The following is a 20,066-nucleotide window of genomic DNA, read 5'->3' on the forward strand; positions in this document are numbered from 1 at the left end:
TGAAGCCAGGTCATCTAGCCAGAGAAGGCTAGAGGAAGCAGTGCATGAATAAAATCAACAGAACACGGTGACTAGGTTGTGGAGGTGAAAGGAGGAGGAACTAAAAATGACTCAAGGTTTCAAAAACCTAAATGTAAGTGTGAGTGGGGGCAATGTCACCAATACCAACAGGCTTTCTGCTTGGTGGGGAATAGAGGAATGTAAAGGAGAGTGGATAAATTCAATTTCAAACATATTTAATTAGAAGTACCTATTGAACTCCACGAGGAAGAGTTCCATAGGTGGCTGGAAATAGGAGCCAAGAGCTAAGAGCTAAGAAGAGTAGTAAGGTCTAAAAGAATGGATAGATACTGGAAATCCTATTCAGACCAGGTAACAAGAGATGCTGTTAGAATGGATGACTGCTGAAGATGAGTATGTAAGCATGGATTATCAACCAGGGCATCATGAGTCACTTTCTGGTAAGAGTCCAATCTCAGACATGATGATAAGGTGAGAAAAATGGCTGAGGGTCATTCACATAAAATGCAAGGAAGAAAAGCACATTTGAGGAAATGCCACCAAAAAAATTCTGCAATTTTGGATCTAGTCTTCTTAAATATATTAATTTTAGCTAATAATTACTGTGTTATTCCAGCAGGTGAAAGGAAGAGTCAGTGAAGATGACCAAGGAGCTGTCACAAAAGTAAGAGATTAGGAGAGTGATGTAAATAAGTTGAAAGGAGATGAACTTAATATGGGATCACAAACACTTTAAAATGCCAACAGGGGCTGAGCAGGCAGCCACTCCAGCCTGTAGCTATGAATGAGTGCAATACTGCCAGATCTTCTGACTTTCCAAGATAAGCCAAACATCCATATTTCAATATGAAAGTTTGTAATTTTAAAATTCTGGACCACTACATTTTCTTAAAAACAACGCAGGCACTCACATCTGAACTGGTGGATTGCTACTTGGATCTACAGTTAATATAAGTATTACAGATATGCTGAACCAAGTGACCTTTAAAAGAACATTTTCTTTAGTATGGTGAGGGGTAGAATCCAAACTGCAATGAAAGGTAAGAAATGAAAACAATAAATAGGGTACCTTTCCAAGAAGCATGGCAATAAAGATTAGAAAACGAATTTAAAATGCCCCCTGTATAAGGTAAGAAAGGTCTCATATATGAGAGAAGGGTTTAAAGAAAACAAAGAAATCTGAAGATAAATGACTAACAAAGCAAAAAGATGAAAAAGACACACACACACCTACAGGCTCAAGGACAGGAGTGATGGAAAGAAAAATGATGAAGACAATAAAAGTGGAAAGGTTCTCTGAGGGGGTGGGGAATCAACTGCACAGATATAAAGATCCACTTTCTAGGGAACAGCCACTTCTCTGGAAACCTAAGGAAGAAAATGAAAGATCCGGAGAAAAAGAGATCAAGTTTGGAGGGAATGTGTAAGATGGTGCAGGTCTTCTCCATGAACTTTCAAAAAGAATTAAATGTTAGCACTGAGTATATTTGTGGAAGTGTGCATAAGTTTCACTATTATTTAACATTTACTGTTCCTCTGATAAGGTACCATTTCTTTATTCATGCTATATACATGTCAGTGCCATGCTTCCAGAGAAATAAATGTATTTTAAATATTAGGTACCCAAAAAACGAGTTTATTTAATGTGCCTTAGTATGTAAAACAAAAGTAAGCAGCACAATTAAAACTCTTTAAAAATTAAATAGAATATATGAAAGTTCTCAGTGATGGCTTTATTATGTCTCTAAGACAAGAACATTTATTATGTTCTCCAAAATACAGAGAAGAAAGCAGTAAAATGAAGAAAAATAGGGAAAAAACCCACACCTGTTTAAGAAGAAAATAATGTCAGAAAAGTATGCCTGAACTCCCTTTACAACCTCTGGCAATGGTACTCTTATATGCTAGATTAGTACTTCTCAAACTTTTCTGCAGAGGTAACTTTTGTTTTGTACATCAAGATATCAAGTTAAGACTTTGGGGTAAAGGGAAGGGGTTCCCTTAAATTTTTTAAGTTTTAAAACCACTATCTAGATGGCAATAAAGGGTATTTTACTAACACTAAGATTAATGTTCTTTTACAAGGGAAAATTTCAGATCTAGTCCTCTTAAGTGTATCAATATCTAGCATTTACTGTGTACTTCCAGCATAACAAGCAAAGTGCTCAGCAAACATCAAACCTTAATCATGACAGCTTTAAGGCAGATATTACCTCCAGTCTGTAGATGAGGACTCAGACACAAAACCAAGCCTGAAGTCCATAGGGAAGTAAGGGAGTTGTAATTCGAATCATAGTTCAAAATCTGTACTTTTAGTTACTATGCAATACTACCTTCTCTCATTCCAGCCTCTCAAATCCCATGTTAAAATTTTGGACAAAGGAAAGGTTTCAATTGTAAAACTAGTAATCTTCTCCTGGTACAGTCCACACATCAAGTAATCTCTCTCCTGCTCACACCCCCAAAATCAAAAGAATTTTTTATAAATTATTATGAAATAAAATTCCACCTTCTCTAAAATAGAGACTACAAAAAAGTTGGTAGATCAGTACTCTGTTATTTTTCAAGGTGATGATAATAGATGGCATTGAACCTGACAGAATTATTGTTTTCAGATTATGCTAGGTCATTATCATATATAAAACATCAAAGGTATTTCCAAAGTAGTCTCTAAGTGTAAATGAAAATGCTGCTTTATAACAATCATTTAAAATAACTATGTCTTTGATCAATTCTTACAATGTACCATTTCCATTTCAAGGATAAAGCAGCAAAGAAAAGTTATAAGTAGCATGTCAAGGGTCATAATAAATAATTCTGTGAAAATTAAAACCAGTGTCCTTAGAATCCCAAGACTTTAATTCACAGTATCTAATGGGCTGTCAAGCAAAGTATGTATGAAAGAAAGAATGTAAAGAGTAGGTTTTTCCATTAAGTAAAACAAGATCTATAAAAGACAATTCTCGGGCTTGGTGGAGGGGGGCAATTGAACACCACAAATGGTTTCATTCAAGATAAGTAAATCCTCAAAGGTCTTTTTGGTGTTAAAAATAATTTCTCTTTGGCAGCATTTGCAACATCAGATCACCTTTTCAGAAATATTTTATAAACAGGTCACAATACTGAATATGCTAACTGTGACTTGCCAACATATTCAGTTTTACATAATAGGATGAATTCTTAATTAACAAAGAGCAGTTATGACACAAGCATTCAGAAATGTTTCCTACAAAATATCTTCATGCTGACCATGAAGTTCATGATCAATTTGTTTGGGGATATAAATTTTATTCACAGTATCTGTTGTTACATGCAATATCCCACTTTGGGCAGGTAACTTTTTTTTTTTTTAATTTCCCTAATAGAGCTTTAAAATAAAGTTATACAGGAGCGCGTGGGTGGCACAGTTAAGTGTGGGACTCTAGGTTTCAGCTCAGGTTGTGAGATGGAGCCAAGTTGGGCTCTGCACTCAGCATGGACTCTGCTTAAAGACACTGTCATCCTCTCCCTTGTGCCTTCCCCAACCCCCCCTCGCCGCAGCACAGGCACACTCTCTCTGAAATACAGAAACCCTTAAAAAAAATAAAGTTATGCAAATATGGTTTGGATAAGTTGTGGCAAGTCACAAGATCAAACGTAAGTATCAATTTCAGTAAGTATTTTATTAAATTTGTTTTATTCTTTTGAAATATAATCTTATGAAAGTTTTGTTCAAAAAATTAAAAATTTGTATTTTTCAGAATATAAATTAACAAAATGATAATGCTTTTGAGTTAAACATACAATGTTTCAGATTTTTTATTGACTGAGATTTATCATATTTGCAACAATTAGGGAAAGATCAAGAATATGTACAAATATTTATAGAGGATACAAAATGTAAGCTATTAATTTGGAGAAAAATTCTAAATGCCTCATTTTGATGATAATGGCTCATCTAAAAAAAGTAGGAAAATCATTCTTATTTAATGAAAAAAATTTTCTCTCAAAAATCACAAATATCTGCTTCAATTAACTTTGGTAAACTAAAATTACCACAGGAATTAATTTAAATATCTGATATGCTAACTTTCTAATAGCCCTATAAAATTGGGATGGGAATCCAGTCAATTATTAATTACCACTTTTAAATTTAGATTACCTCTTTTTAAATATAAAACCTGTATCTGTTATGAAGTTAATATATAACACTGCCTATGTCAGGCATCAATAAGGACGCTAAATGTTCCATATGAATACATTGTCCAGATATTTGAACTGCTTCATTTTAGCCATTTAACCAAATATCTGTCTTCCTACACAAATGCCTAATAAAATTTAACATTTTCTGATGATTCAGTGTCATACTAAACAATTATTATATAGTAATGATGAGATCCTAGGAGGCAATTTGGATTGAGATATTTAAACAAACTGAAGGGTATTTAATCCTATGATTTCACAGGTCTTCAGAATAAACAATTCACTGTTAGTAAAGCATCTAACATTTCTGAATATTAATTCTCTTTCTAAACATTAATTCTCTTCATCTTCAATCTTAGTACAGCCTCTAACTCCAAAAGAAAGCATGAGCTAAAGATCTTGTCCAATGACAGAGGAGCTCATAACTGAAATCAAATCCATTTGGCTTTCCACTACGTAACACCGCTCCTCTAAGCAAAATCACAAAGGAAGTAAAACGAACAGGGATACTTGTGAGGAATGAAGAGACCAATTTAGATGGAGCAGAAAGTTCCTGTTGAACAGTGAAAGGATGGGAAAAAAGTAAACAGAGCAAGCAGAGCCCTGGGCTGAGGCTTAAATTTGTATGTTACCTTATGCACCAGAATTTCTCAAAATTGGGTTCCACGGCCATAATGCTGGGTTTCTAGCATTCACAGTAAGAAACTTAAAACTGTATTTTAATTTTGATGCTCCTCCTAAATAAACTGTAAGAAGGTTCTGAATCAGCTAGACTAGAAGGCCACCTTAGAACTTAGGACTGCCTGCCTACCTTTCTGCTTACTACTAAACGGAGCACCGTGATCCCCCTATAAGTAGTATTTTTTGAACTGTTGGTTATGACTATTCAGTGACTATAAAGTCAAGAGCAGCTTTGCAAAATAATAATAAATAATAAAACAATGCATCACACACATAGTAAGGATAAGTACTGTTTTGTGATATTTTTGTTTCAATGTGACAGCTAGGTGGTGAAGTTAAAAAAAAAAAGTTACATCTTACTATAAGCTGAGTCAAAACTTGTAACTCTTAAGATCTAGAATTACTCTCCTGGGTTTCTGCAAACTCCAACTTAAGACACACTGTTACAAGTATTGGACTGCCAATTAGGTAGAAAGATAAAAGCAGGATACTGGGGACTTTCACAAATTGAAAGTAAGGTTAAAAGCAAGTTCACCAGTTAGAAAAAAAAAAAAAAAAGAAGGCTGAAGATAGGACAAGACCTAGGATGCTATTATTGGACTACACAATGTTCAGACAGCATAAAACACCAAACTGAGAGCATACTTAATATTAAGGTAAAACTACTGTAAATAAAGAGGTTGTTCTACAAATTTCCCAAAGTTTGAGTGATATAGTGGAGACACTGGAAACCTTTAGCCAATCCAAAAGAAAAGGAGCAAAGAGATGTGCTTTGATTACAGAATATGGATTGACAAGAAAAAAAGCAGAGGCAGGGCTACAGAGAGGAAAAATTGAAATCTGACCTATAAAAGTGCCTGACATTGCAGCGGGGAATAAAAAGAATTGGGATATGTGGTAGACTGTTATGTTATAGAAAGAATCACATCTCCTTGTACCCAAAAGAAGCTGGGTTTACCACTTTTGTACCCAAAAGGACCCTGGCAAACATGACACAAGCGGAGGCTTAAAAAGCAGTTGTGCAACAGAACTTGTTCTCTTCTTGCCATGTAAAGAAATCCCAGGTAACCTTACTAGATGGTAAGACTGGAGCAGATGAGCCAACCCAACTGAGGAACCTTGACCAACCCACCTGACAACAAGACAAATGAGTGAGACCGTCTGGGACCATTCCATCCCCGACAACCTACCAGCTGACAGCAAACCACCCAACAGACCCATAAACTTGAGAACATTAATAAAAACAGCTATCTTCAGGGGCACCTGTCTGGCTCCAATGGTAGAGCACGTGACTCTTGATCTTGGAGTACTGAGTTCCAGCCCCACATCAGGGGTAGGGTTTACTTAAAACAAAACAAACAGACAAACAAAAAACAGCTGTTCTGAAGCCACTATGTTTTTGGGTAGTTTGTTACACTGCAATAAAACTGACACAGGATACTTCAAGAAAAACCAAAGTTGGGAGCGCCTGGCTCGCTTGGTCAGTAGAGCATATGATTCTCAATCTCAGGATGTGAGTTCAAGCACCACACTGGGCACGGAGCCTACTTAAAACACAAACAAACACCTAAGGCTGTAACATTCTGAACTTCTTTTTGTGTGTTTCAATGTCCCAAATTTAGGAAGGTGAGTCTTTAAGCAATGTAACCATATATTATCTATACTTAAAAGATTAATTAAAACTCCTTCTTTCGGATCCTAAACCCTTACTCTGGTTCTCATCTATCTTTTCTACCCTATTTTCCAACCCAACCCCTGACATTTTTCTCCAAGATGCCAGTTTGAAGTTGTTCCCTTTTTCTGAGTGTTTATTCCCACCCTTCTCGCTTCTGTTTACTTATCCAAATTGATTCAAGACTCAATGTAAATAAGTGTTTTCCTTTCCTGATCAATTTTTACTAAATTAACTTCAAAATGCTCTTAATTTACACTCCACTGTTATTTATCACTAGATACTTTAATACCTAATACTATTGCCTAACTGTTAACATATGCATCAAATTTGTAAGGGCTTTGAAGGCAGAGATCTCCGTTAATTCTCCACAGCTCCCTTAGTGCTCCCACATGACAAATTTAATTACCCAATTAAAATAAATTAAGAAAGGGGCGCCTGGGTGGCTCAGTTGGTTAAGCATCTGCCTTCAGTTCAGGTCATGATCCCAGAGTCTGGGGACAGAACCCCACATCGGGCTCCCTCCCACATCTCCGCCTGCCTGCTGCTTCCCCTGCTTGGGCTCTCTGACAAATAAATAAATAAAATCTTTTAAAAAATGAATAAATTAAGAAACAATATATGTAAGTGACTGAATTTTAACACATCTTCTTGGCTAAATATGCATACTCACAAACAAAGTTTTTGTAATGGAAAGTTAAGGGGGGAAAAAGGTAACATATTTCTTCTGAGGCACACTGTGCAACTCTCAATACTAAAAAAGAAATAATGAATCAAGAGATTTTCCTGGAAACAATACATAGTTAAAAAGTTACATGGGGTATGTAACAAATGCATTGATAAAAAACAAACTTTCCATTTTATAAATGAGGCTCCTCCCATAGTGACTGGTTAATTTTATGAACTGGATTTATGTGTGGGAGTTGGAAAAAAGTAAGGTAATTCCTCAACTTTGACAGAATTTCAAAGAAAATAAATACAGCAGCAGCTTCATATGGTTAAGAACATATATTTTCAAAAATCCTTGGTTTTGCAGGTTAGTCATATAAAAATATTATGAAGGGCAATTGCAGAATATATCTTACCTTCCTCCACGTCAAATTAGGACCAAGAAGTGTCAAGAAGGAGGCAAGCAAAATTTGGTAAAGTTTTCCTTTGCTAAAATTGTTATAAGCATATTCTGGAAAGTGGAATATCTCCAATATGCAATCATACTAATTATGAACATTAAAAAAATTATTTCCCTTGAGCATTACCTACACTTTTAAAGTTTAAATGACTTATTACTCCCTCAATACCTAAAGTAATTATCACTAATTAACAAGCAAGCCATCCTTTCTTCCCATTTGAAGTGTCCTAAAAATTAACTTAAGATATCCTCTAATAATCAGAAGAAAAAAAAGTCTAGCTTTTTTAGGAAAGTGAGCATTTTCAAAACACTTGCCATATAACAAAACTAAACAGAACACGCAGATAAAACAATTAACTCGTACCAAGCAGATGAAACAAAAATATATTCTGAAATATTTTAACTACATAATTTAAATACTCAGAAGCTAACAGTTTTATTTTGATTTTTCTTCTTATTCCAATAAGGCACCAGTTAATAAAAGCACTGAGGTCCAGCTCAAATCCTATCTCAGTAAAGTTTTCTCTGATATCCCAGCCAGAAATGTTTACCTCCTACTTTGAACAATTTATTGAAATTACATAAAATTAACTTATTAAATAGCCACCAATAATTAACTGATTAAACACAGCCATAAACTGGAATTATTACGGTTTAAGATTTTATTTATTTATTTATTTGAAAGAAAGTGAGAGCGCCTGGGGGGGGAGGCAGACTCCCCCCTGAGCAGGGGGGTGCCCGCTTCTCCCTCTCCCTCTGCCTGCCACTCCCCCTGCTTGTGTGTGCTGTCAAATAAATAAAAATCGTAAAAAAAAAAAAAAAAAGCCACAGATTTACACGAGGAGCTTTGCAATGATCTCGAAGATATATTTTTTGGTAAATAAAAGCAAGTTGCATTGTACAGCGTGTCCTCATCTTAATTTTTTAAAAAGAGCAAACATGTATTTCTGGAAAGAGGGATAAAAAAACTATTAAGGGACTATCTTTGTTGGGGGTGACAGGAAGTCTGGGAGAGGAAGATCAAGTTTTTGTTATATGCCCTTTTTCTGTTTGAATTTGTAAAAAAAAAAAAAAGAAAAGAAATCAATACACTACACCTACACTTCTTTTTTTAAAGATTTTATTTATGTGCCAGAGAGAGAGAGAGAGAGGGCACAAAAGCAGGGGGAGCAGCAGGTAGATCTGGGGCTCAATCCCAGGACCCTGGGATCAGGACCAGAGCGGAAGGCAGACGCTTAACTAACTGAGCTACCCAGGCGTCCCTATACTACACTTTCAATTAAAAAACAGAATAAAAAATAAATTTGTTAATGATACACTGCCTTTTGACACCTCTTCAACTGTCATCTTGAAGTTTTATTTAAATCTTATTTTATATGCTACAAGAGTCTTCTGTATCTTATATCCCCTGCTAACACCTAAATCTAGTCTTTGCACTAAATGCTTTCTTAAAAATACAGAATTTTAATTATCTCAAAAGGTCAAATCTGTGCTTTAATCAGGATAATTAAGAATGCTGAAATTGCTACCCTCTTACCCCCGTAAAACTGAATTGTTTTAGTAATTGTTTAAGTAATTGCTTGTAATTTCTACTAAGGAAGTAGAAATTTTCTTGACCTCTCAAGCTCAGTGTGAATTTAAATATGGTTGAACAGCATTTACCTGGACCTGTTCCAGATTAGCTACAGTTCTTAATATGATAACTATATTATCTTAACATGAAAACATCATAACAACTAAAAAAAGTCTTAATATATTATTTTTCTTTCTGTTCCATGTTTCTCAAAAGAACACTGTGGGTATTTAGGCAGACGGAATACATTTCAATGGGGTGGGACTGTCCTAATCACCTCAGAAAATTTAGTATCCATGGCCCATGGGCACTAAATGCCAGTATCACATCTGCAGACGCTGCAATGACAGAACAACTGACCCCACGCATTTTCAAATGCCCCTGAAGAGAGAACTTCAGGGGAAAAAGTACTAGGCAGTTGAGAAACATTGCTTATATGAATTAAAGAAGTGTGTGCTTGTGTGCACATGTGCAAGATACAAACATATTTCCAAAACTGCAATTCAATCTCTTAAAACAATTATCGGCCACCAGAAGATAAATGAGCAAAACCAGTCACAACTCATGTATTAATCAACCAGTCACCCAGCCCTGTATATAATGCTGTCAACAAATACTACGTCCTGACAAACCGTTCTTCAACTATTACAATGGCTTAACTTTTTAAATGAATAATTATTTTAAAATTCTTTTAGAACAATTCTTCTATTGAAATGGTTCTGTTTAAACTCCCAAATAAATAACCTTTCACTGTACTGCACTGATCTCCTAAATAAAAGATATAAATCACAGTTTACAATTAGTAGTTGTCTACCGTCCTTCAAAGACTGTAGGCTCCTTGAAGCCAGGGACCACGATCATGATTGCCTGGCCCACAGTGTAGGTATTCAATAACAATGTTGAGTGAGTGAGTGAATACTGACCCCGTCTAATACAATAAATAGTCCAAGAAGGTCCAATTATAATCAATTTTTATGTATAGTAATGATCCTGACACAAATAAATCCAAGAAATTATTTCTGGTTATCCTATATTCTTATTCTAAGTTGATTTTAAGAAAATCAATGAAGTAAACTACATTACCCAGATTAAAGCTAGCTTGTAAAGATTTAAAGAAATTTGAGATTTTTGACAGGCACTCCCTTATATTCATCCTCTATCACCCTTACCTCCTCCTACTTAACTTTAAGCAAATGTTCAGGTAAACAAGTAAAAGTGGGGCATACTTCCAACACAATATTATAAAGAACAAAACAATACTGTTTACAGTAAGAAAAACTTACTTTACGTCTTTTATTTCTATTTTGCTTCTCAGAACTCAAGAAATCTGTTACATTGTACTTCATTCAAAAAGAAAGAAAATCTATAAACCAGGATGCATAAGCAACTTCTTCTTTTGTAGGTTTCACTATATTCTCCAGAAACTCATGTTCTGCTGAGGTAAAAATTCAAAATATAAACTAGTTCATTTTTAAAACTAATTCATTTTTTAAAACACATGCAACAATAAGGATTACACAAGCACTAAGTGTTAACAGATATAGAATATTAAGTCTGAAACCCACTAACTCTGACAAATATTGTTCATCTTTGCCTTTCTGAAGCATGTGAATACCACAGTTTTACAGAAAAGGCTTACAAATAAAAAACTAATCTCAAGGTTAGAAACAAGACATAATTTCTGGCTCCTAGCATTTCCACTATTGTTTTTAAATTGCTCCAATAAATTCTTTAATTGTTAACCACTGCTTTGCTCAACTCATGTCCGAATGTTAAGTAATAATGGCTAGGATACAATTTTAAAGAAACAATTATGTTTCAAGTTACTGCCCATTTGACCAAATCACTAAAACAAACAGATTAAAAAAAAAACATAGCATTTGTTACAGAGGGGATCAAATATCAGATACATTCTGAAACTGTTCGAGTAATGGAGATTACTTTTAAATGCATTTAAGTTATTGTGGGATTTTAATGCATGAAATAGTTCATTATTCTTGAAATCCAGAAACCCAGCATGTTTTATTACTGTTTCCTGTAGCACTGGTCAATAAAAACTATATATATGTTATAAAACTAATCACTTAAAACACAGTAAATTCCTTTTATAATGATAAAAAAACAATGGTGTTTCATCCATTAAAAATACTTTTTAAAGTGGTAACTTTATGATATTGCATACACTCAAAGTCCAACCTGCATGAGATTTCCATTTTCCCAGAATTATTAATCCTGCTTATAAATACTGCTCGCCAAGAATATTTACGGTAATTAGCCTTAAACCCATCAGTAGATAATGCTATCTGAAAAGTATCTTTCAGCAAAGCTAGACTTTAATACTTTTCACCGGTTAAAGCAGACTTTACTTATAAAAGAAACACTTCCTTTTATGGGTACTTCAAGTATTCTTTTACAACAAAATAAATCTTTATATCTAAAAGACCAATTAACAATTAGTTGGAGCTGCCAGGGTAGGTCAAAATGGCAAATTTCAACAACTCTTTAAAACAAGGATTCAAAGGAATGATGGAATCTCTAGTTCTGCCATAGGTATTCTGATATCAGACCTTTATTACCTTAAGTGGGGAGCTTCCACATTGCACAGACTCCTAGACAAGTCACCACTTGATCTCACAAAGTTTTTTTTTTTTAGATAATGAAGTACTATCAAATAATTAATGGCAATAACGTGCATACATTAATGGAAAATTTTCTTGTATGGGTTCAAGTATCCTTGATTTTCGAAAGGAAAGATTTCTGAAGACTAAAAATTAAGTGAAAATGTAATCTACTCGGGGATTCTAAAATAGTCCACCCATTGTTCGGCCTTAGGCTCATTATCTTTCCAAAACAACTTCTCTATAGTGATACACTGACAAGTTAACACTAAATGTGACCTGTATAAATTGTCTTTTTCCTCCTCGAGACGACAATCTAACCAAAATCTTCACCACAGCTAGTAGCAGCTCCTTGAAATTTAAAACTAACTGGAGGATTTGTAATCAGGTCCAAATGTAGACCCAAACTCTCCGATTTCTATCGAGCAAACAGTTCTTTTAACATTCCAAATCCTGGGTAGAACGCAGTTACTGGAAAGCAGTGTCCTTGTTCAAGAAAAGAAGGAAAGGTCTGAAACTGCCCTGAGCACAGATCCACAAGAACCTCAATCCTCAAGAACCTCCGTTTCACCAGGAGGCCAAATAGGGAAGGCTCCAAGTAACAGGGGCGGTGGGGAGATGGGGGAGGAAGCGCAGAGGAAACCGTACTCCTCGAAGGGTGAAAGCAAAAGAGAAGCAGACTCTGGAAAGCCGCCCCACAGGATACAGGGAGAGCTCCTCTCCTCTACCGAGGAGAGCAACCTTTACCATGGAAGCGGTGTACCAAGCAAGCAAAGGCAGAAAGGGACAACCTCTGCGCCCCCACCCCAGAAGGTCTCGGCCAGCTAGAAGGGGTCGGCGGGGACTGTTCCTCTGAACATCAACAAAGGCCCCTTCAGTCCTAAGGCGAAACTCGAACAACAAAGGCCGGGAGACAGCGAGGACGGGGCCGGGGGCGGGACGGATGAAAGCAGGGGGAAGCAAAGGAATCAAACCAGTGGGGGCGGAGGCCCGTCGGAGTGGGAAACCAGAGGCGCAGAGGCGGGGGGCGCGGTAATCCCCAGTGCACAATAAGAGGAGGAGGAAAAAGAGGACCTGGCCTCCATTCCTCCTTTACCCTCTCCCTGCGGAAGAGAGGACTTCAGTCCTCGGCCGTCTACATCTCCTTGGCCTCGGGGACCGCGCAGTCCCGAGTTCGGGGAAGGGAAGGGGAGGGGGGGATTTTCCGCCCTGACCACAACTCCCTTCCCCCAGTCGGGAGCTGCCGACAACAACCGCCACAACGGCAGCCACACAAAGGCGCCTTCCTTGTACTCCCCGCTCCCGCCTGGGCGGCGGCGCCAACGATGCCAAAGAAGCGACGACCACCGCTCAGCCCCCAGGCGCTCGCTCGCCCTCTTCCCCCTCTAGCTGGGGAAAAGGGGGAGGGGACCCCCAAGCGCCCTCACCTGGCACAGCTGCTGACAGTACTCCGTGGCCGCTTCCACGGCCGGCACGCGGCTCTCCCGCAGCTGTCGCTCCAGCTCCTGGAGCCGCTCACCCAGGCGCTGCAGCTCCGCGACGCAACCGCCTCCGCCGCGACTCAACCTCTCCTGCTCGGCCTCTTCGTCCGCCATCTTCACACCCCGCTCCGTCGCGTACGCACCTGGGTCACGTGATAACACAATGCCACGTTCGGCGGGGTCACGTGCCGGGCGCGCTCGCACGCCGCCGAGCACGTACAAAGGGCCTGGTGGGGAGGATGGGGGAGAGGGGAGAGTGGCGCGAGGGAGCCCGAGGGAGGTGAAGGGAAGGGGAAAGGAAGAGGGCGGGGTTGGGGCGGTGCGGAAAACCGCGGTTTACTTACCCGGAGCGGGAAGTGGGCTGCAGCGGCCGAAAGGGGCGGGCCGGTGGAGGCCTGCTCTCGGTCACGTGGGCCCCGCGACTGGGGGTGGGGGAAAGCCTGGGGAGGGGCTGCCCTCTCGAGTGTCCCGATTCCGGCGTCCCTTGCCCCAATCCGCGAAGTCTTCTACGGACATTTGCCCCAGTTCCCCAAGAGGATGGGTGAGAGAAAGCTCTGGGTGGGCTGGGGCAATGGCTGCATATGCGGTTGGCCTGTAGGCAAGCCAGAACAGGGGAAAAGGGAGAAGGTAAAACCTACCCATGGACCGCAAGCGTGAGAGCCAAAGCCGGTCTACGAGCTGTCAAAATTGTCTGTGCCTTCTCACCAGGCGGGGGAGGAGGGATCTAGTTCCTGAGGTGCCACATCTCATCCCACCAGGCTCTCCTCTTCAGCCCCAAGAACGCCTCTCCCTTGGAAACACAATCTCTAGGGGGTGGAGGCAACAAAGGAAAATAACAATTGGATCAGAGCAGAATGAGGTTCAAATCCTCAGTCTGGAAAACGGAGCGAACTCATGACAAGCACAGCTTAAAAGATTTCGCTCTGTGAAATTGTGGACGTTGTAATCAGATGATTTTTAAACCACGAAAACATTTCTAAATTAAGTGATAGCCAACTAATCTGTTTCACTGTGATTTAAGACTTTCTCCTATACACTACAGAAATCACCATCACTGAAAACACTCTACATGAAAGCTCTTGAAAATAAAGTAGGTCAAGGAAAAAACAACAACAATAAGAACTCCATTAAAATCACAACGAAGGAGGGGAAATTAATGCTAAAATAAAAGAACAAGGTTACCAAGAATTATAAATTCAACAGCATTTTTTTCCTGGTGCTGCAAATAGAGATGGCATTCTCAACCATATTTTATATGGTTACCTGAAAGGAATGAATACGTGACACTTGAACAAAACAGTAGAAGAGGTACAACAAAAAGTCAAGTCCTTAACCCTAATGTTCAGAATAATGAATATTTTGTTAGTAGTAGAAAATTAGACAAGCTGCTTATCTTTCTTAAAACTGAATGGTCTATAGAAATTCAGAAAAAATGATACTGATCAGGCACCTAGTCTTTTCACTATCATTCCAAGTGAAGTATATTTTTCTAGTACAAGAATTTAAAATAAGAATTCCTATTGTGTGCAGCATCCTCTTCCAGAGATTTCTAGCAGCTACAGAAAATATTCTAGGTAGTATGTTGTCCAGAATGAATGTTTTGTAATGCATCAGTGATAGCAACAACATCTGTTAAGTGCCAGTGTATAAGGTGAGTGAGCACAACTGAATCCCTTATGAAAAAGAGTATCAGCTAAAATATTAGTATAACATATGTGTAGTGATATTACATATTAACAAGACAAGTTCTTCAAATATGTACTTATGGAAGAGTCTGGGGAGTACATTAAAAGGCTAAGGAGTGGGTATATTTTTTAAAAGATCATTGATAGCTGAAAAAGCAACAATTAAGGCAGCTAATAGATTTTAATATTTGCAGCTCACTTTCCCAAGTGAATTATTTTAGACACCTGAAACCAGGTTTCTCCAATTTATGTTATTTTAGGATGATGGTGCAAATATAAAAAGTGAGAAATATGAAATTAGCCAAATGTACCAGTAAATCCAAAAATAGATATCAAAAGGTTAGCAAAGCATATTTTCAGTTCAAGTATAATGGCTTATACCACATAAAGAAAGAAAAACAGAGAAAAGAAAGGAAAATACGTGAAAAGAGAAATATATCCAAATACTGATTTAAAAAAATAGCCTGAGAATGTAGGTCATTCCCACCTCTTGCCCAGGATAGCCCTAAAACCAAGGAGACTTGATTAGCACATTGATTCTGAGCACTCTTAAGGTCTTGCAAATGTCCTTCATCATGAACGTCTAAGTCCTTCACCTTTATCCGTTATCTTTGAGCTGTACCTCCCCATTCCTCTGTTTTAGAGCCTACAGGAAATGGAAGGACTGGGAGTGAGTGGTGGTGTATTTAATTATCATTTACTGAGTATTTATGCACATGCACTGCTTGGTTTGGGAAAATCAAAGGTGAATAAAAACTATTCCTGCCTTGAAGAAGCTTACAATTGTGATGACGAGTCACCTGCAAAGGCATTATTTACAACATGACAAGTGTTCTATTATGAAAATGCGTGTAGATTCAACTCAGAACACAATAGTCTGAGGTGCTAACTAGAATGTCTACAGAATCTCAACAAAGTACAGGTTTTTAATTAAATGAGAAGGATTGGAAATATTCTCCCTTCGGAGGTCATGGAGATCTCAGAAATCTCATTCTTATCCATAGAAAACATGTATCAACAAGTACACGATTTGTTTGTACCTAAGTCCATTTGTTCTTAAATACCAAACTGTCAGTTCATTAAAGAATCATTACACACACACACACACACACACACACACACACACACACACACACACACCCCTACTTACTGAGATGTTCCTGGGGGAATTCGGAGGCCTGTTCCATGGAGAAACAAGAATAAACCCTAGGGCCAAGAGAATCCTTCTCTCTGGGGAGTTCAGTGTCTGCACAGCGAATGCCGGTGCCCATTTTGGGCACAGTGCGACTGCTATGGACGTGATCTAATCATATGGACCTTCACTCCCAAGAGGCTCTATTTCAGAGTAAATCTGAGAGACAGGAATAGACCCTTACCCCACTCCTGCGATCAATAAAGCTGGGGAAACCTTTAGGGGACAGGTGTGTTTGCTTTCAGGCCACCTGTGCCTGCCTGCTTCGCGAACTGCCCTGCCTGCCCAGGCCTGCACCTCGCCAGTGCACATTTTTTCACTAGAATTCTTGAAATAGCAGGGCCCAGGGGCAGGAAGGGGCTGGTTTGTGCCTGCTAACAGAGCCAGAGGGCCGTGCCAGGGATGCAGCGAGCGCGGTGTTTGCAGAAAACGGATCGCGGAGGGGTGAGGCCGGGCAGGTCCTTACGACCCCGGGCGCGGAGAACCACCGCAGCCGTGCCCCCACCCCAACACGCGGGGAGAGAGCTCAAGGCCAGGAGGTGGCAGAGATAGCGCGCCGCTCTCGAGTGGCTGTTTCCCCTTCCCCGGCTCTGTCCCTGGGCACCCGCGGCCGAGAAGGTCCACAGGACCAGAGCCGGACAAAGCTCGCTCCGCTGACCCTGTATGCGGGTCTCCAGTCGGCGGAGGCCAGACTTGGCTCCCTGGACCGTGACCCATCGGTCGCTAGCCCGGCAGCCGCGGGAGCGCTTGCGTCCTCGGTCCTGGGGCCGCCGCCGCCGCCGCCGCCCGCGTGCAAGCTACCAAGCCTTGGCCAAGGCGTTTTTCCCACCTAGCGCTGCAGATCAAGTCCACAGAGTGGCTGTGTCTCCTGGCCCGGGAGCAGCGGCCGCCGGGGGGCCTCCAGGCCCAGAAATGCTGGAGCCTCAACAGGGCGCGGCGGGGCGCTGGGCCTCCGGAAACCGACCGGGAGGCGATGCTCCAGTCTGTCCTGCGGAGGCCGCGATGCGGGCACTGCTGCTTGGTGTCTGGCAGGCTCAACCTGCTCTCTTCCAAAGAGCTGGGCCGCCGGCCCAGACAGGCCGCCTCTTGGAACTCAGAGGTGAGGGCTGGAGTCTGTCTGGGGTTCGGTCCAGTAGAAAGTATCCCCAGAGTCTGGGAATCACTGCCGTGCCCAGAGACACAAAGAAGGAGCATGGGTTTGAAGCTCTATTGGCATCGGTTAAAAATATACCACACTTGGACAAGGAAGACATTTTTCTTGAGAGGAACAGCGAAGGGAGTCAAATAAGATGTTGAAAACACGAGGCAGGTGCTGTTCCACATGCTGAAATGATTCCAAAGGCACCGGGACACAGGACCCACATTTAGGAGGATTAATTTTAGTCCTTGAGTTGTCCCAGAAAGAAGATGGACAGGTAATTAAATGAGGAGGGGTGTTTTTATTGCCTATTTGGGTATTTTTTTTTCTTTCCACAGGAGGAAAAGCCACATATGAATGAGAAAGAGGAACAGCACCTTAAGGAAATGCTTTTTAATACAGCCTCAATTATTCAAACTTATAAATTAACCAAGGTGAAAATAATCACTAAAGCAAAATAAAATCTTGGAAGCATGAAAATTGTATGCACTGTTTCTGTAGAGAATCCTTGAGTTAGTTCACAGTATCTCTCCAAAGAAGCAAAGAGAAATGTAGAAAGTGCCTTTCTTTTCTTACATTTCTGTTTTAATCACTGTATCTCATTTACCTCATTGGAAATCCATCAGAGAGTATTACTTTTGTGGCATGAAGGGTCAGAAACGTTTTCCCTGCTAGGTTCTAGTGATTAGTTACGACACAGATTAACAGGAGGAAACAAGGTTCAACAACATGTGTACCTCCTGTATACTTGGGAACAGACCCAGGAAAACTGTAAGCCAGGGTATGGTTGTTACACAGATCTAAGTCCTGGTCTTTTCTCTTGATATGAGTTTCTAGAGATTGAATCATCCCCTTCTTCCAGACACAGTGAAGGATGGGGACACCCTTACAAATGGAGATTTCCCTCATAAGTATAAATGTCTCTTACAAAAGAGTAACTTCGGGGCACCTGGGTGGTTCAGTCATTAAGCATCTGCCTTCAGCTCAGGTCATGATCCCAGGGCCCTGGGATCGAGGCCCGCATTGGGCTCCCTGCTCCGCAGGACGCCTGCTTCTCCCTCCCCTACTCCCCCTGCTTGTGTTCCCTCTCTTGCTGTGTCTCTCTGTGTCAAATAAATAAATAAAATCTTAAAAAAAAAAGAGTAACTTTTACTCAGTTCTCAGAGTTTACCTGTGTCTGCTCTTTCTTAAAAATAACCGGTTTAAGGGGCGCCTGGGTGGCTCCATCGTTAAGTGTCTGCCTTCAGCTCAGGTCATGATCCCAGGGTCCTGGGTTTGAGCCCTGCACTGGGCTCTGTGGGAAGCCTGCTTCTCCCTCTCCCACTCCCCCTGCTTGTGTTCTCTCTCTCTCGCTGTGTCTCTCTCTGTCAAATAAATAAATAAAATCTTAAAAAAAAAAAAACACCAGTTTAAGTTAATCCACAGGCTAAGAGACACATTTTGGGGTAACAAATTCTGCTGCCCTTTAGTCCTTCCTTTGAAACTTTAAATAAGAAATTTCACAATCAAGAAGCTTGAGTTGCTCCATCTCACTGAAGCTGTCTCTTAGTCCTGACAATTGGTCAGTTCAGTTAAGCACTCGTGTCTCATTTCAGAAGGCAGTCTAGGTGGGATCCCAAAGTTAGGCCTATATTGTGCAAGCAATCAGGTAATTAACAAGAACAATTTCTGTGAAACAAAAGAAAAGCAAAGGTTAATGATTGGAGCAAATTATAAATCAGTCTGAGCCCAGGGGCAGCCAGTCAAGATTTCTAGTTGTCAGGGTTGGAAGCACCTTTGGATGGAGTGAGGGGAGGCAATGACAATCTGAGAGATTTTCCTGGTTTGCAGTTTGAATACCTCTGATTATATCATCTGTGTACCAATAAACTTTCTAAGGGGACCATACAGCAACAAGCGTGAAGAAGATTGCCTAAATACCAGCTATTGTGGCGATTTCTCTGAATTTTTAAAAAGATTTATTTATTTAAAGAGAGAGAGAGCATGGAGGCAGGGATGGGGAAGAGCAGTGGGAGAGGGAGAGGGAAAGTCAAGCTGACTCCGAGCTGAGCATAGAGCCCAACTTGGGGCTCGATCTCAATACCCTGAGATCACGACCTGAGCTGAACTCAAGAGTCAGACACTTAACAGACTGAGCCACCCAAGCACCCCGATTCCTCTGAAATTTGTATCAGGTGTCTAGTTTCAGTTTGCAGGGCTTAGGGGTGAAGGACAGTTTTAGTTCTCAGTGATTCCAAATCAAAGGATGGGAGAAAATTGGAAAAGTTAGTTTGGAGACTGTAGCCAGATGAGGAAACTAGGAGAATTTAGGATCCATCCAATTTATAGGAAATACCAAAACCTCAAAGACAATTAACATGACTGGAGTTAACAGGACTAAAATCTGGTATCTACATATTATAATTTCTACTGAGGCATTTTTCCTTTTACTTTCTACATTTACTTTCTAATTTTTCTTTCTACAATCACTATATTTTATCTTATTTGAAAATGATCTAGATATTCAATTAATATTTCATCATTTATTTTAACTTAGCAAAACTAAAGTTTCAAATTACAGAAGAGATTTGGGAAACTGTTTCTAAGAACACATACCTTAAAATATAATTGCTGCTAAAGAGTTTATCTGTAACTCTTATTCCACTTACATCTATCTAAATAATTTGTTCCCAACAGTTATGTTTAGAAGAACTT

At 39.8% G+C, this 20,066-nt stretch overlaps 1 protein-coding gene across 3 annotated transcripts in view; it reads right to left on the bottom strand.

Annotated features, from left to right (window-relative positions):
• ZNF292 (zinc finger protein 292) overlaps positions 1 to 17,188 on the bottom strand; it is a 102,404-nt gene extending 85,216 nt beyond the window's left edge. The window contains exons 1-4 of one of the 3 annotated variants that reach the window (XM_027603732.2): positions 17,064 to 17,188; positions 14,063 to 14,163; positions 13,702 to 13,949; positions 13,304 to 13,500 (exon numbers count right to left, since the gene is read on the bottom strand). In XM_027603732.2, the coding sequence (XP_027459533.2) occupies positions 13,304 to 13,471 (168 nt within the window). In that variant the 5' untranslated portion in view covers positions 13,472 to 13,500; positions 13,702 to 13,949; positions 14,063 to 14,163; positions 17,064 to 17,188. Of the gene's footprint in view, positions 1 to 13,303; positions 13,605 to 13,701; positions 14,355 to 17,063 lie in introns of those variants that run through there. The other 2 variants (XM_035728607.1, XM_027603733.2) reach the window with 2 other exon arrangements.
• Positions 17,189 to 20,066: the final 2,878 nt, after the last annotated feature.

The sequence above is a fragment of the Zalophus californianus genome, chromosome 7, assembly GCF_009762305.2.
Source record: "Zalophus californianus isolate mZalCal1 chromosome 7, mZalCal1.pri.v2, whole genome shotgun sequence".
Taxonomy (NCBI): domain Eukaryota; kingdom Metazoa; phylum Chordata; class Mammalia; order Carnivora; family Otariidae; genus Zalophus; species Zalophus californianus.